This window comes from Miniopterus natalensis, chromosome 20 (assembly GCF_054644295.1).
Source record: "Miniopterus natalensis isolate mMinNat1 chromosome 20, mMinNat1.hap1, whole genome shotgun sequence".
Lineage (NCBI taxonomy): Eukaryota > Metazoa > Chordata > Mammalia > Chiroptera > Miniopteridae > Miniopterus > Miniopterus natalensis.
The window spans coordinates 4,599,541-4,616,680 of NC_142100.1; the positions used below are offsets into that span (position 1 = coordinate 4,599,541).

The 17,140-nt window shown below is 42.8% G+C and overlaps 1 protein-coding gene across 2 annotated transcripts in view; it reads right to left on the bottom strand.

Annotated features, from left to right (window-relative positions):
• Positions 1-17,140, bottom strand: part of JAM3 (junctional adhesion molecule 3) — a 73,045-nt gene that overhangs the window by 34,426 nt on the left and 21,479 nt on the right. The window contains exon 1 of one of the 2 annotated variants that reach the window (XM_016217388.2): positions 746-893. The exons of the other annotated variant lie outside the window; for it this stretch is intronic. Within the exon in view, the coding sequence (XP_016072874.1) occupies positions 746-806 (61 nt within the window). The 5' untranslated portion in view covers positions 807-893. Of the gene's footprint in view, positions 1-745; positions 894-17,140 lie in introns of those variants that run through there. 2 annotated transcript variants of the gene reach the window in all.

Sequence of the window (17,140 nt, forward strand, 5' to 3'; positions counted from 1 at the left end):
TGTCATTACCATTAAGCAATATGTGTTAAGTCTGTAAGTGAAGTCTCCCTGTTAAATAGCTCCTCGTTGTTTTGTTTGGAAAAGGCTACAAAAAGAAGAAATTTCTATGTTGTTTACACTGTTACCCCATGTTGGGCATTTATATTTATAACAGGGCAGTCTCTCTCCCTGAGTATTGAGTAGCACCAAGCACTGCACCATGCATCCTGCCTGGCCACTTACACCAAGAACAGTTATTCTAAGACGACATAAAACATCACTGTGTGGTTTCAGATCATTAATTTTAGGTTTGGTTCACTCATGTCTTTTGCTCAGCAAATATTTATTTAGAAACTGAGTATTTAATAAAGAAGGAGTACAATATAGTGGGTTAAGAGCTCATAATCTGAATGCCTAAGTTTGAGTTCTGTCTCCGCTGCATACCAGGTATTCACAACCTGAGTTTTTAATAAGCCTCTCTGTTCACTCACCCATAAAATGGGAGTAATTACAATACTTCCTTTCTGAAGTTATAGGAATTAAATATGGTAGCATAAAGTGCTTAGTGTAGCACCTGACACACAGGAAGCATTCAATCAGGGCTAGCCATTATTATTATTTTACAGAACCACTTTCTAGGGCAGGATGGGGAACCTTTTTTCTGCCGAGGGCCATTTGGATATTTATAACATCATTCTCAGGCCATACAAAATTATCATCTTAAAAGTTAGCCTGCTATATTCGGTCAAACATTTAACTAACTCACCCCTAATGTGACGGCTGGAACTGCTTCTCTTCAGTGAGGTGTGTGATGTTATGGTGTTCATGATGTTGGTACTCGCAACTGCTTTTCCAGGTTTGCATCAGTCAGTCTGGAGCCCAGTCAGCTCTTTGGGATGGTAAGTTTTGAAAACAACTTGCAGCAGTAAGGTTTTCCGAACACAGATGCATATTTCAGTGCATGTCTCCTCAAAGTAGGATATTCATCACTGCTTATGCAGCGTTTCTAGAACTAAGCTGTGGCAGGCTGCTGGACCCAGCTTTCAGCTCACCACCGCTCTGCAGCGGAATGACTTCATGCTGTCGGTTATCAGGCCCATCAGCTGGTCCCACACTGAACGTGTAGCAAAGATGTTCAGTTCCACTTGTTTCCTTTTCCCAGCCCTGAATCTTCCATTCAATGCCGCAATTAGTTTCGCGCATTCACGGGCATATTCAAGTGTTGCAGAAGGCTTTTGTCCTCCCAGAGCGGGGAAAGGCACTGTGGTATTGCTTTTGGGTTGCACTTTCCACAGCCTTAATTTAGCTTCAAATGATTTCACATTTGGAAGCAGGGAGCTGAGAAGCTGGTTGGGGTGCTGCAGCTTGACGTTCAGCTCTGAGAGGTACTTGGTGATGTCCACCATGACGCTAGATCCCACAGCCACTTGCTGTCACTGAGATCCCCCACAGGTTTCCCTCATCTCCATGAACTGCTTAACTTCATCCCACAGTTTGTAAAACCTCATGAGCATGTTCCCGCGATTCAACTACCGCACTTCACAGCAATAAACAAGGTCACCATACTCAGAGTCAAGATCATCAGTAACTCCTTAAACAGGCAGCTGTTAAACTCCCTGCTTTTGACAAAATTTATTCATGACGCTCCTGTTGACATCATATTGTTGAGCCGCAACGACTGTGCACAGAGCCTTTTTTGGTGTATGACGCAGCGGCATATAATTAAATCACTTGGATCAAGACTAAGACGATTCAGTTCTTTCTTGACAAATGCAATTAACCCTTTTTGCAAGCCAACCATGGCTGGAGCTCCATCTGTAGAAAGGCCACTTAACTTTTCAAATGTTATTTCCAATTTTTCATTGATAAAACAAGTCTCTCAAACAAATCCTCACCTCTTGTAGTGCCATGCAAGGCTTCCAGTGACAGCAGTTCCTCTCCCATGTCAAACTCTGCAGTTCTCCCACGAATGAAAACAGTCTGTTGGGCAAGATTGTTATGTCCGTTATTTCATCACAAGCCAGAGAGAAAAACTGGAAATCTCCTGCAGAATCCTTCCGTATTTTTTCAATATCTTGTGCTCCATCAGTAATCTGATCTGAGACAGTTCTCAGAGACAAACTAACACTCTGAGACAATTTTACTCTGTCTGGTGCTAACAACTCCGCAGCAGCCACCGTGCACTCTCTCACAAACTCCCTCTACAAGAGGCCTCAGCTTCTTTGCTATTAGCTCGCTCACTACATAACCTTGTCTGAATAACTTTGTCTCTGTCACAACAAGGCCCAGTGAAAGCAGCTTATTGTGATTCCAAACTCCACTGAAGAGCGTTGATTTTATCCAGACGCACTTGGCCTCCCAATTCATTGAGTTGAGCATGTTTTGAACCTTAATGACACTCCAGGTTGACTTTTTTCATGACTGCTAACACATCACCACAAACTAGGCACACAGGTTTGTCTTCGACTTCAACAACAAAATAATCATTTGTCTATTTCTCTTGGAAAGATCAATACTCTGCATCAACTTTTCTTTTCTTTGTAGCTGCCATTTGTAGGATGTCACACCACTTCAGTTCTAATAACCACCCAGTGTGTGTGTCGCCAGCGACGTGATTATTTTCCTTTGATCGTGGTTCTAATCCTGCACCTTGGATTTGAAACACATCCAACATCCATATCATCGACTCCTGAGGTCTCTTCTGTGCCCTGTAACTTCCTCAATCCTCATCTGAGATTCAGGTTCTGAGAGGATTGTTGATCGTGGGCCTGTAGATAAAGGTTGGATTGGAGTTATCGTCTGTGTCGACGACACTGTCGTGAATCATCTGAGGCAAGATCAACGTCGTGATCTTATCACATCTCATCCATCATCACTGGATCGATGTAGTTTTGCACTTATGCACCTTGTACACTCCCAGCCTGCCTGGCACTGACTGTCTTCTGAGTCACCGCAATACAGGCAGCCAATGAGAAGCATACGTGTCTGTCCCGTCATGTACTTGTATGTGTCCTATCCTGTAATGGGCGTTCCTTACTTGTCGCTCAAATTTTACGTTATTGTTATGATTCACTTAATATAAATTTATGTTGCTATGAAAAAAGCTCCTAGATTTACTGAATTTCGAGTCCCACCTGCGGTTGCCTTGGCAGGGCCAGACCAAATGATTTCTCAGGCCATATACAGCCCGAGGGAAGGACATTCCCCAACCCTGTTCTAAGGTGTTAGAGTGTCAGTGGCGTAAAAACCAAGACTTCCTTCAAGGAGCTCACTATCAATTGGGAAACAGGGCTCTGATGCATAAATAAGAGAGTGGGAATTCTATAGTGGTCCTAAAGAGAAGGGGAGTCTAATTATGGATTTCTTAGTTCTGCTACCACTCATTCAATTTTTAGTTCCTCAGGGATTTTCCCACCATCTGCACCATCAATCAAATGGGTTAGAAAAGCACTCATTTCCCTGCATCACACCTCCTCCTCAGCAAGAAAGGCTCTGTGGGTGGAGGCAGCAAAGAACACTGGATGCTTTGCAGAGCAATCGCTCTGCAGAAGACACGAGGACCCTACAGAATGAAGAGTCACAGAAACTGGTCTGGATCAGAAAAATGGGATCAGCCCGGCCGGGCATAGCTTAGCGGTTGAGCATCGACCTAGGATCCAGGTGATCGGGGTTCGATTCCCGGTCAGGGCACATGCCCAGGTTTCGGGCTCGATCAGATCAATGACTCATCATTGATGTTTCTATCTCTCTCTCCCCTCTCCTTTCCTCTCTCTGAAATCAATAAAGATATATTTTTAAAAAATGGGATAGTTTCACTGAAGATCCAGAGAAAGGAACTAAAAAGTGGCATAAGAGGGGATTTGCCTCAAAGTATTCTTGTAACCAGATCTATGAGATTAAGAAGCTTATCTAGTTGGTTGCATTACATTATAAATGACTATACTGTCTCATCCTCTGAGAGAGAGAGAGAGAGAGAGAGAGAGAGAGAGAGAGAGGATGGTCTAAAGACTCCTAGGGAGCGGGGACTGGGCGAGAGAAAGGAAATCTAGAAAATGGAAGTGACTTCAGTATCAGTGTTGCTGTAACTCTGAAGCCTGCCAGGTCCCCCTGCACGTTTCACGGACCTCGTCTCGTTCCCCCTTCATGCAGCATGGATGCGTCTTTGCAGTTTCCATGGCGTTCACTGTTCATTTTCTACAACTTTTTCATTAAGATAATTCGCGTATTTAAACATCCTCAAACACTCAGAAGGCATTATTAGGCATTATCACTTTAAACAACTGACACTGTTCTATCAGGAAAATTCTTGTGGTTTTTTTTTTTTAAATAACACTGATGAACCAGTGGAAACAATTCCCCTTCTTTGTGAAGCTTGTGTGTCACTTGCACCTCCTACGAAAGTTCCAATGACAAATATTCTTTTTTTTTTAAGTATTGATTTTAGAGAGAGGAAGGAAGGGAAAGGGGGGGGGAGAGAGAAACACTGATTTGGTGCTCCACTTATCTATGCATTCATTGGCTGCTCCTTGTATGTGCCCTGACTGAGGATGAAACCCACAACCTTGGCGTAGTGGGACGATGCTCTAACCAACTGAGCTACCCAGCCAGGGCCGACAAATACTCGTGTCGTGGTTTCTTCACCAGTTGTTTTGTAAACAGCATCTTGAAACTGGCCCCCATATTCAAGCATGGCCAGTCCCACCACTCTGTGGTTAACAATCATTCATGGAAAAACTTTGTGGCCATTGTACAGTAAGAACAAGATGTCTTTGAGAAAATTGACACAATTATCAAATCTTGTTTCTTGGGTTGGATTTATAGGAGAGTTGCTGGCTTCCTCAAAAAGATGCCGTGCTGTTCCCCTTCCTGGAGGCCACTGTGCTGAGCTGACCCCTGAGCCTCTGCAAGCCCTGTCCCCGCCAGTGTGAGATACCGAGGTACTGGTGACAGAAGCCCAGGAGAGCCTGCCTCAGCCTGCACAGAAGCATTTAAACAGAAGCTTGGTGGAGAGTCTAACTTAACTCGAAGGTATGTCTCCAAAGATGAAATCAGTGGGAAAGCTATTCTGGGAGGGGTTCTTACCGAGCTGTTCCTCACAAGTATCAGCTGGTGAAGATCTACCTTGTCAAGGTTAAAAGCTGGTTCGGAAGTGAGGAAGCTCAGCATACCATAAAAATCAGACTCAGAAAAAGAAAATTGTTGCTATTTAGATCATTTACAGTTCAGTGCATTTGGACAATGCTCTTGGTATGATGCAATAAAGACCTTTCCTCAGCCACTTAAGCTATCTTGTTAGAAGTATCCGAACATGCCAGGAACAGCTGACCCGACCATGAAGAGAAGGAGCATTTGTACACTGGACTTGCCCTACCTGTGAGGATGCACTGCAGCCTCAGAGACTGAGTCTGACTTCAGATACACAGAGAAAGCACAATCTTGCCCAGAAAGCTAATTTTGCAAATCCAGAATACCACACATAAACCTTCTAATGGGTTTTATCTAATTTTGGTTATTGCACTTCTTAAAGTATTGGGTTCATTTCATTAACAGACCTCTTTCAAAAGACATTTTAGTTACTTTGGACTTGCTTAGTTTTCCTCTCTGAAGCTGAACTTCTATGTCATTCTCTCCTTAAAAAGCACCCCATCTGCAACTGAAGGCTCTGCATATGCATGAGGCCATATGCAAGCACGGTATGGATGCAATGAAAGGAATGGCCAGATCCACCTCTCTCTAATACAGGACTTCTCCTGGAGGGCAAAGCCTTGCTCACAATTTGGCACAGTGCCCTGTGTGTACAACAGGCTCTCTAAATATTGACTAGAGCCAGGGGATGGATCTCATCCAGATTTGTGGGGAGTGAAATAGAAAAGGTCAAGGGAGACATTTCCTGTGTTCCACAAAGTATATAGGATTGTCACAGACTGGAAATGACTAGAAAAAAACTAACACAGTGCTCACAATTGTGCAAGCACTAAATTTTTAAGAACTCAAGGACTAGAGACCTTAATAATGGTGTGAACTCAACATAAATCTTACAGTGCCAAGAAAAGTAGATAAATGGAATAAGAAAATGAAGAACAGAGTTTTAAATTTAAAAAAATAACAACCACACCTGAAGATCACTCCCTTAAAACTACTTTCCATGATTTGGGGGATTTATAAAGTGGCAACTCATAAAAAGAAATCAAGAAAACATTAACCACAGGTAAACATTACTGGGTCAGAAATAGAGTAAATGTTTTTAAAAGTAAAATACAGTTTTAAACTGTTGTTAATTCTTTGTGATTTGAATTTTCCCATCCCCATAATGCCTGCCTTCTCCACTAGCAGAAAAAAAAAGCTCTAGAGTTGACAACACAACCAGAACTTGGCGCGCTACTCAAAGCCAGGCTAAGATGTAAGAGGAGATGTCCCTGCAAAACACATGAAGTGTGTCAATAATGCTCCAAAGAGATTCATCAAAAGATTCTAGAGGTACTTGCTGAGAATTTCACTAAGTCTAAAATGAAGGTGTCGTTGAGACACCCTTTCCTGTGTGCATGATGTACAGAGCAAAGTGAACAGCTAAGACTCAACCCAGCATGTGCACATATTCTGAAATGTAAACATCAACTGCAGATTTTAACAACTGCTTCCAGCCCTGGCTGATCTGGCTCAGTGGTTAGAGTGTCAGCCTGTGGACTGAAGGGTCCTGGGTTCGATTCCAGCCAAGGGCACGTACCTTGGTTGCAGGCTTGATCCTGGGCCCAGGTCAGGGTCCATGCAGGAGGCAACCAATCGATGTGTCTCTCTCACACCCGTGTTTCTCTCTCTCTCTCTCTCCCCCTTCCACTCTCTCTGAAAAGCAATTGAAAAAAATATCCTCAGGTGGGGATTAAAAAAAAGAAAATAAGCCAACCTTGTTTTCCCACTTGCTAAACTTAGGATTTGTAACAAAACAGTCCAAATCTAATGGGAAAATACACCTGTTTGGAATATCTTTCTAAATATCTCTGCATACACAAAATATGAAAAACTCCTGTTTTCTTCCACTGGTACAAGACTATTTTAAGTTTTGTGCTAATATATAATCAGGCAAACTGAATAAAACTTGCAACAATGCAGTCCATAAATTCTACAGCAACCTAACCCACCATGCCTCAAGTGTTAATGTGTTTGTGCTAACCACCACATTTGGATAAATGAAGATTAGAATTCACTACTCTGGAGATAAGCCAGAGATTGTCCATCCTTATGAGCTGATGGTCTATACACCACACCTTGAGCAGCAAGACCCTAAATCATATTTTCTAATAATTAATTAGGGTTAAAACATGGCAGTGCTCCTATCAGGTGCTATTGTTGCTAAGGGTGGTGTCGGCTGGAATATATTTTGGCATATGATGCCCCTATTTCTTCCTCCCCCAATTAAGTCAATCCTTTTATGTTCAGCGACCCCTGGGGCCAGTGACTTCACCCCACTAATCTTCCACCTCCTCTATGACGCTCTTAGGCATTCAGTTGCAGGGAGTACCAGGTGAAAAGCCCCACCTGGATGATCATGACTGGGGCCGGGGGCGCAGCCGGTTGAAGCTCCACTCGGGTCCTGCTGCTGTGGCAAGAGAAAGAAACACAATCCCCAGAAGAAACAAGACGGCGGCGCAGGTAACAGCGGTACCCGCCGCCTCCCGCAGCCACATCAAAATTACCACTAGAACAGAACCGCCATCGCTCAGAGCCTCCTGAGACCTGGCTGCACAGAAGCTCTACAACCAGGGAGCTGAAGAAGCACCGAGAGGGAGGTGGGGTGGAGATGGAGATGGATGGGGCTGAATTGTGAAGACGTGGCCACGCGCCCACCCCCGGTGCCGGGATTCAAACTGGGAGGGGAATCTCAGCGGTGGAGGTTTCCCAGAGGAGTCCCAGCCCCACATCGGGCCCCCAGTTCAGGGATCTAGGTCCAGGCAGAGACGTCTTCTCAGCTTCAGGCTGTGAACCCAGCGGGGACTGTCCCTGAGGGTCGCAGAGGCCGCGGGAGCCCCAGCAGCTCCTCTAAAGGGCCCGGCACGGACTCACTCGGACGCTCCCTCTGAGCCCAGCACCGGCAGCAGCCTGAAAGGACCCGGGACACTCGGGGAGGAACTAACCTGCCTGAGATCCGGGCGAGAGGCGGAGGGCGGCTTCCTCCCAGGCAGTAGAGCTGGCAGAGGCCATGGTTCCTTTGGCGAGTCCTCCCCACACAGCCGGCAGGCAGGCGCCATGTTTGAATCGCCAGCACCTGACTCACACCTTTGGCCCCGCCCCTCCCCACCTGCAGGCTCATCAAGGCCATTTCCAGGGGCTTTTCTATGCAAGTGGCCTCTCAAGTCTTATGCTTAGGAATTTCCTAAAATCTCTCAAACAAGCAGCAGAGGCCCCATACAGCTTGATAAGTGGCCCAGGCCTGGCACTAGCAGCAGCCTGCATTGGCTCATAGCTTGGCCTCTCCTGGGCACCTCCAAGCCCAGCACATGTAGCAGCCAACTACAGTTTGCTGTGTAGCTCATGCTGGGTGGCCCTGGGCAAGGCACTGGCAGAGGCTGACTTCGCACCTCCAGGGAGGCCCCAGAGACAGTGCACCTGGTGATCAGACTTGACCACACTGGATTACAACCCTACAACACCCACGAGTGAAACACTCAAGGGGCGCACTTGGTGAACACCAAAGCTCCACTGAAGTAAATCCTGCTCCATAGGGGTGTCTCTAGCACAGCAGCTCTTTGGCTGCAGTTGCAGCTGATCCTCACAGCTTATTGGTCTGGGGGTCATTTCCTCCTAGTGACCCCAATAACCACCAAGGCTCAACTTCAACAGGATAGTGCACACTGCCCATACGGGGGAGCACCTAGAAGGCCCAGCTCAGGTGACTGGGGAGGCTGAGCCACTGGACCCTACAGGACACCTACTACACAAAGCCACTCTACAAATTCCAGGAGACATAGCAGCTCTACCTAATACATAGAAACAAGCACCTGGAAGCAGCCAAAATTTGGAGGCAAAGAAACATCACAAAGGAAAGAACAGAAGAAATCTCTAAAAGAGGAACTAAATGAAATAGATCCAAGCAAGCTAACAGATACAGAGTTCAGAATTTTGTTTATAAGGATGCTCAACCATATTAGTAAGGGTTTTACGAAAATGAGAAAATCGATGACATAATGAAGTACCAATTTGAAATGAAGGCTACACTAACTGAAATGAAGAATAATTTACAGGGAATCAACAGTAGAGGACACTGAGAATCAAATCAGCAATTTGGAACATGAGGAAACAAAAAACACCCAACCAGAAGAGCAAAAAGAAAAAAGAATCCAGAAATATGAAGATAGTATACGGAGCGTCTGGGACAACTTCAAGAGGCCTAACATTCGTATTATTGGGGTGCCAGAAGGGGAAGAAAAACAGCAATAAATTGAAAACCTATTTGAAAAAATAATTACAGAAAACGTCCCATACCTGAAGAAAGAAAGAGACTTACAAGTCCAGGAAGCACAGAGGGTCCCAAACAAGAGGAACCCAAAGAGGCCCAGGGCAAGACACATCATCATTAAAATGCCAAAGGTTAAAGACAAAGAGAGAATTAAAAGCAGCAAGAGAAAAGCAATTAGTTACCTACAAGGGAGCACCCATACGACTGTCAGCTGATTTCTCAACAGAAACTTTGCAGGCCAGAAGAGAGTGGTAAGAAATAGTCAAAGGGATGAAAAACATGGAACTACAACCAAGATTGCTCTACCCAGCAAAGCTATCATTTAGAATTGAAGGTCAGATAAAGAGCTTCTCAGACAAGGAAAAGCTAAAGGAGTTCATCACCACCAGACCAGCACTACAGGAAATATTGAAGGGTCTTCTTTAAGAAGAAGCTAATGAACAAAAGAATCTGACAAACTAAATAGATCCAGAGACATTGACACATGCAACAGACGATCATATTTCAGAGGAAAGAGGGAAGGAGGGTGGCAGGTGGGAAGAGATTAACCAAAGAAGTTATATGCATATAAGCATAACCCATGGACACAGTCAATAACGGGGTGAAGGCCTGGGGAGGAGGTGGGAGCGAGGTGGAGGGGGTCAATTAGGGGGAAAAATGGGACACCTGTAATACTTTCAACAATAAAGATTAAAAAAAAAAAAAAGGAACACAATCCCTGCTCCAGCCCCTCAGGGTTCTACCAAGAGCATCCTGAGGCAGAAGTTTCAATATTGTGGGTTGCCTGATCTTGGAACGTAGACTAAAAGGAACAGGGCAGGGAATAGTGAGCCTGTGGGGGAGGAAGTTCCTGACTTGACTTACCTATACCCAAAGCAGTAGAAATCAATTGGTGAGCACAATCCTTGGCAGTCCCTTCCCACCCGATGTCTGATAAGGCTGACCCTGAACCCATTTGCCTTGGTCAAGAACAGCAGTGCCTCCAGGAAGAATACTTGGGGATCTTAATAGATTTAATAGCTCCTACAAAAAATAATCCATTATTAAGCTTTTAGACATTCACTACCAAGCATATATGTTAACAATGTGTTATGTAGAAAAGAAGGAGACTGCTGCCTATAATGTCTGCTCATTCATTCATTCACTCATTTTTTCAACAGATACTGAATGTTATTGAACACCTACCATGTACTGTACTAGGTGCTAAAGCTTCAGCAAATAGTAACTACTCTCATGGACCTCACATTGGAAAAGCATTCTAATAATGTATACATAAACAACATCCTAATTCTACAATATAATTAATGCAACTGCAATAATTGCTACAAATAACTTAGGATTAAATCTGATAAGTAGGATCAACCCTGCAATAAAAAGGTGGCCAAAGAATAAATTATGCATGTAATTTGAATCTACCTACCAGAAGAATGTGTAATACCTCTGAGCATGTGTGAGAAAATGAAAGCAAGCCAAGGCACACAGTGCAATATATAGATCTTGTATCAGAAATGTACACTTGAAACCTGTATGATCTTATTCATCAATATGACCCCAATAAATGTAATTTAAAAATTTTTTAAAGATCAAAATGTGCATAGAATTCAAAAATCCTTGCAAACAACTGTCAATTTTGTAACTCTTAAAGAAGCATTAAAAATGTATCCATTCAGCCACCTGTCTTTTTATTGCAGCATTTAATCCATTTACATTTAAAGTAATTTTTGATAGGTATGCAGTTATTCCCACTTTATTATTCATATTCATATTTTTAATCTTTTTTCTTCTTCTTAAAAATGTTCCTTTATTTCTTGTAATACTGGATTGGCGGTGATGAACTCCTTTAGCTTCTTCTTGTCTGGGAGGCTCTTTATTTCTCTATCAGTTTTAAATGATAGCCTTGCTGAGTAGAGTAAGCTTGGTTGTAGGTCCTTGCTTTTCATCGCTTTGAATATTTTATGCCAATTTCTTCTTGCCTGAAATGTTTCTGTTGAGAATCAGCTGACAGTCTTTTGGGAGCTCCCTTGTAGGTAACTCTGCTGCTGCTTTTAAGATTCTCTCTTTGTCTTTAACCTTTGCCATTTTAATTATGATGTGTCTTGGTGTGGGCTTCTTTGGGTTCATCTTTTTTGGGTCCCTCTGTGTTATCTGGACTTCTATGTCTATTTCTTTCTCCAGGTTAGGAAAGTTTTCCATTATTTTTATAACAGGTTTTCAATTTCTTGCTCTCTCTCTTCTCCTTCTGGAGCGACTATGATGCAAATGTTGGTACACTTAATGACCCAAAGGTTCCTTAAACTATCATTCTCTTTTTGGATTATTTTTCCTTTTTGTCATTCTGATTGGGTGTTTTCTGCTACCTTGTCTTCCAAATCTCTGATATGATCCTCTGCTTCATCTAATCTACTGCTGATTTCTTCTAGTGTATTCCTCATTTCTGACTGGTTCTTATGCTTTCCATGTCCTTTTTGAATGCTTACTATCTCTTTAAGTTCTCACTAAGTACATCTGCTCTTCCTCTAAGTTCACCGAGCATCCTTATAACTAGTGTTTTGAACTCTGCATCTGGTAGATTGCTTGTCTCCATTTTATTTAGTTAGTTTACTGGAGTTTTGTTCTGTTCTTTCATTTGGGACATGTTTCTTTGTCTCCTCATTTTGGCTGCCTCCCTGTGTTTGTTTCTATGTGTTAGGTAGATCTTCAAAATCTCCCAGTCTTAGTAGAGTGGCCTTACATAATAGGTGTCTTGTGGGGCCCATTGGCATCTCACTGGTCACCTGAGCTGGGTGTTCCAGGTGTGTCCCTTGTGTAGGTTGTGTGTTGCCTCCTGTTGTAGATTCTTGATTGCTGTTGGCACATCAACGGGATGGATTGACCTTCAGGCTGACTGGTTGTGAGATGGTGCTCTAGCATGGTCTGAAGCTGGCCACTGGGTGTGTTGGTTGTGAGGCCTCTTGGGAAAAGCTCTGGTGCATGCCCAGATCCACTGCTGCCTCTGACCTGCCCGGGGTCACTTGGTGTGAGCTACAAAGTGATATGCAGATAGCTGCCACTTGTGTTGGGCTTGGAAGTGCCTGGGAGAGGCTATGTTGCAGAGGCTGGATGCTGCTAATGCCCCGCTTGGGCTGCTTTGCATGAGATATGGGGCTTGTATGGGGTTTGTGAACTTTTGAGAGATTTTAAGAAATTCCACAGCATGTACCAAGACAGGTTGTTTACAAGAAAAGTAACTGGAAGTGGCTTTGGTGGGTCCCAAAGTTGGGAGGGGCAGGGTCTCAAGGAATCACCAGGTTGGGGCAAATGATGTTAGCCAAATTAATGGAGAGTCACATATAGCTCTTGTCTGCATCTGCAGGTTGATGGGGTGAGAGCTCACCAAAGGAACAATGGTCACTGCCGGCACATCTGTCTGGGAGAAAGTTGCCCCTCAGGCTTTTCCCTATTGACAGACAATTCAGTCCCTCCCCGTATGTCTCTGGCACTTTTGGCACTGCTGCCCCAGCGCTGGCGCTCAGACTGTAAGTCCATCAGTGAGTAAGTACATGCAGAGCTCATTAAAAGGAATGCCTGGAACTCCAGCAGCCCTCCATCTCACACAGCCACCATCCCCACTGGTTTTCATAGCCAGAAGTTATAGAGACTTCTCTTTCCAGCACCAGAAACCTGGTATAGAGAGTGTTATTTATTTATTTATTTATTTATTTATTTAAATCCTCACCCAAGGATATGTTTTTTATTGTTTCTAGAGAGGGGAAGGAAAAGGGAGGGAGGGAGGGAGGGAGGGAGGGGGAAAGAAACATCGATCAGCTACCTTCCATACATACCCCGATCGGGGCTCAAACCCACAACCTAGGTATGTGCCCCGACCAGGAATCAAATCCACAACATATATGGGATGACAATCCAACCGAGCCACCTGGCCAGGGCAGCGACCAGCCCATTTAGAGTTTCTGCCCTTTCTACCAATCTCAACATGGCTTCTGAATATCCTTAGTTATACAACAGCTAGACGGCAGGCAGTTCTCAATGGTTGTTCTGTACTTTAGTCGTAATTTTGATGTGGTCGTAAGAGGAGGAGAGCATAGCACTTACCTACTCTACCATCTTGATTGGAAACTCAATAAACATATTTATGTGCAGGATATATCTTAACCCCAGACTTAGTCTGCTATAAATCCTAGGTTACAACTTTTTTTTTTTTAAATATATGTTTATTGATATCAGAGAAAGGAAGGGGGAGAGAGAGAGATAGAAACATCAATGATGAGAGAGTCATTGATCAACTGCCTCCTGTACAGCCCCCACCAGAGATCGCGCCCATAAGCCGGGCATGTGCCCTGACCAGGAATTGAACTGCAATCTCCTGGATCCTAGGTCAATACTCAACTGCTCAGCCACACCCGGCTGGGCTAGGTTACACTTCTTTTTTGCCCCTCTGCTACCAAAGATAAAACTCAAAGGAGTTTTAAAATATTTAAAACTGCTCCATATATCTTTAATGATTTCAGAGAGAGAGATAGAAACATCAATGATGAGAGTCATCATTGATCGGCTGCCTTCTGCACACCCCCAACTGGGGATCGAGCCAGCAACCTAGGCATGTGCCCTGACTGGGAATCAAACCATGAGCTCCTGGATCCTGGGTCAGTGCTCAACTGCTGAGCCATGCCTGGCCAGGCTCAAAGGACCACTCTTAACTGCCCTCCAGTACTAGGCCAAACCAGTGTCTACCTGTTAGTTCCACCATATTTCTAGAAGAAAATGCCACTCAGAATACTGATGCACAGTGAAAAGAAAAAAAAAAGAAACCTCTAAGAATCTTGACTGACCACTACTTTTTCTTACAATAGCTAATAATGTACATACAAGGAGGAATAGAAAAATAGCAAGTTAACCATGGCAAGCAATTATACAAAATGTCTAACGACTTATTCTATAGTTTGTCTTAGTCTGCAAACTCCTGAGTTTAGGTCTTCAAGCTCTTTCATATTTTTAATTTATACCTGTTCGGAATCATATTATGTAACAATATATCTAAGTACAAAAACTTCAATAGATTATTTTTTAAAAGCACCTTCAAAGCTCAGCATTTGAGGTGTTCAACACTGCAGTAATTTGGAGGTTTCAAAAGATACAAGGCTTTGTTTCACAGCTGTCAGAGAAAAGATTCTGCTAACTAGACCACACTGAAATCCAGAGATGTCCTCAGCAGAGTGTGAGAGCACTCTAGAATCCAGATGTTCAAATGACTTAACGTGATTTGGGAAGGGAGGATTTTAAATAACAAAATATTTTTTATTAGTAGGTTTAGGTACAAATTTCCACAAGTCATAAATTTAGTTGCACAAAAATGTGACTTGTCTTCTTTTCATACTTTTTAAATTGAATTTCTTAGGTGAAATTGGTTATTAAAGACTTACCCTGACTTATTTATTTAATTCTCACCCAAGAATATGTTTATTGATTTTTAGACAGAGGGGAAGAGGGAGAGAGAGAGACAGAAGCATCAGTGTGAAAGAGAAATACTGATTGGTTGCCTCCTGTATACACATGGACTGGGGACCAAACTCACAACCTAGGTATGTGCCCTGACTGGGAATCAAACCCTGCTTGGTGTATGGACGCCACTCCAACTGAGCCACCCAGCCAGGGCAAGACTTACCCTGATTTAAAGCAAAATGTGTACTTAATGGTTCAAAGATTTCTTACCTGACACTGAGTTCCTTTTCTGACAATTAATTTTACCCAATTTGCTCTTTCTTATCTGGTTTTCCTTTTTAATCTGTTCCTCAGCCAAACCTGAATTCTGTATGCTAAAAACCCAGGATATTATTATAAAATGAAACATCAGATATAGAATTAAACAACTCACCAAAATTAACTAAGTACTGCTATGTGTTCAGATTTTGCTTTTATTAAAAACCATAAATTGGGGAGTATATAAAATACATGTAAGATAAACCATGCAAGAAGGTTCAGCATAAATCTAAGGTAACATATGGATTTTATTTACTAGATCAGCATTAGAGTCTGGAGGTATGCCCTCTACTATTCTTCAGTAGCACAGAACTGACTAGTTTCCAGTATAGCATACCTCATCTTATTGCATTTCCTTTCACTGTGCTTCACAGATTTATTTTATTCTTCAACTACAGTTGACATTCAATATTATTTCATACTAGTTTCAGGTGTACAGCATAGTGATTAGACAATTATATAATTTAAGAAGTGATGCCCCCAATAATTCAAGTACCTATCTGGCACCATACATAGTTATTACAATATTATGACTACACTCCCTATGCTCCACTTTACATCCCTGTAATTATTTTGTAACTACCAATTAGTACTTCTTAATCCCTTCACCCTTTTCACCAACACCCCTCCCAACTAGCAACCCTAAGTTTGGAATATGCATCTACAAGTGGGTTTCTGCTTTGTCTGTTCCTTTATTTTATTTTTTAGATTCCACAGGTAAGTGAAATCATATGGTATTTGTCTTTCTCTGTCTAATTTCACTTAGCATAATACCCTCTGGGTCCATGCATGCTGTCACAATGTAAAATTTCAATCCTTTTTTATAGTCAAATAACATTCCATGTATATATGTGCCATGTCTTCTTTATCCACTAGTCTCTCGACAGGCACTTGGGTTGCTTCATCATACTGCCTATTGTCCATCCTCATGAGCTGCCGGTCTATAGGCCATACCTGAGCAGCAAGGCTCTAAATCCCATATTCTAATAATTAATTAGGGTTAAAACACGGCAGTGCTCCTATCAGGTGCTGCTGTTGCTAGGGGTGGTGTCAGCTGGAAAATATTTTGGCACATGTTGCCCCTATTTCTTCCTCCCTCAATATGATGCTCCTATTTCTTCCTCCCCCAATTAAGTGAAGTCAGTCCTTTTATGTTCAGGGATCCCTGGGGCCAGTGACTTCACCCCACTAATCTTCCACCTCTTCTATTACTCTCTTAGGCATTCAGTTGCAGGGAGTACCAGGTGAAAAGCCCCACCTGGATGATCATGACTGGGGGGTAGGGGTAGCTGGTTGAAGCTCCACTCATGTCCTGCTGACTATGGTAAATAATGCTGCAATGAACATAGAGATACATATATCTTTTTTAGTGTTTTGGGTTGCTTTGAGTATGATGTTGGCTGTGGATTTGTCATATATGGCCCTTATTATGTTGAGGTATGTTCCCTCTACTCCCCCTTTTTGAGAGTTTTTATCATAAATGGGTGCTAGGCTATGCCAAATGTTTTTTTCTGCACCTATTGATATGATCAGATGATTTTTATTTTTCATTTTGTTTATGGGACATGTCATGTCAATTGATTTGTAGATACTGAACCAACCTTGCATCCAGGAATAAATCCCACTTGATCATGGTGGATGATCCTTTTAAGGTACTGCTGAATTCAGTTGCTAATATTTTGTTGAAGATTTTTGCATCTATATTCATCAGGGATATTGGCCAATAATTTTGTTTTTGTAATATCTTTGTCTGGTTTTAGAATCAGAGTAAGGCTAGCCTTGTACAATAAGCTTGGGAGCCTACCTTCCTTTAGAATTTTTTGGAATAGTTTGAAAAAATGTTAATTTTTTGAATGTTTAGTAAAATTCACCTTTGAAGCCATCCAGTCCAAAACTTTTGTTTGTTAGGAGTTTGGGGGGGGGGGGGGGTGAGAGAAAGAGAGAGAGAAAGAAACA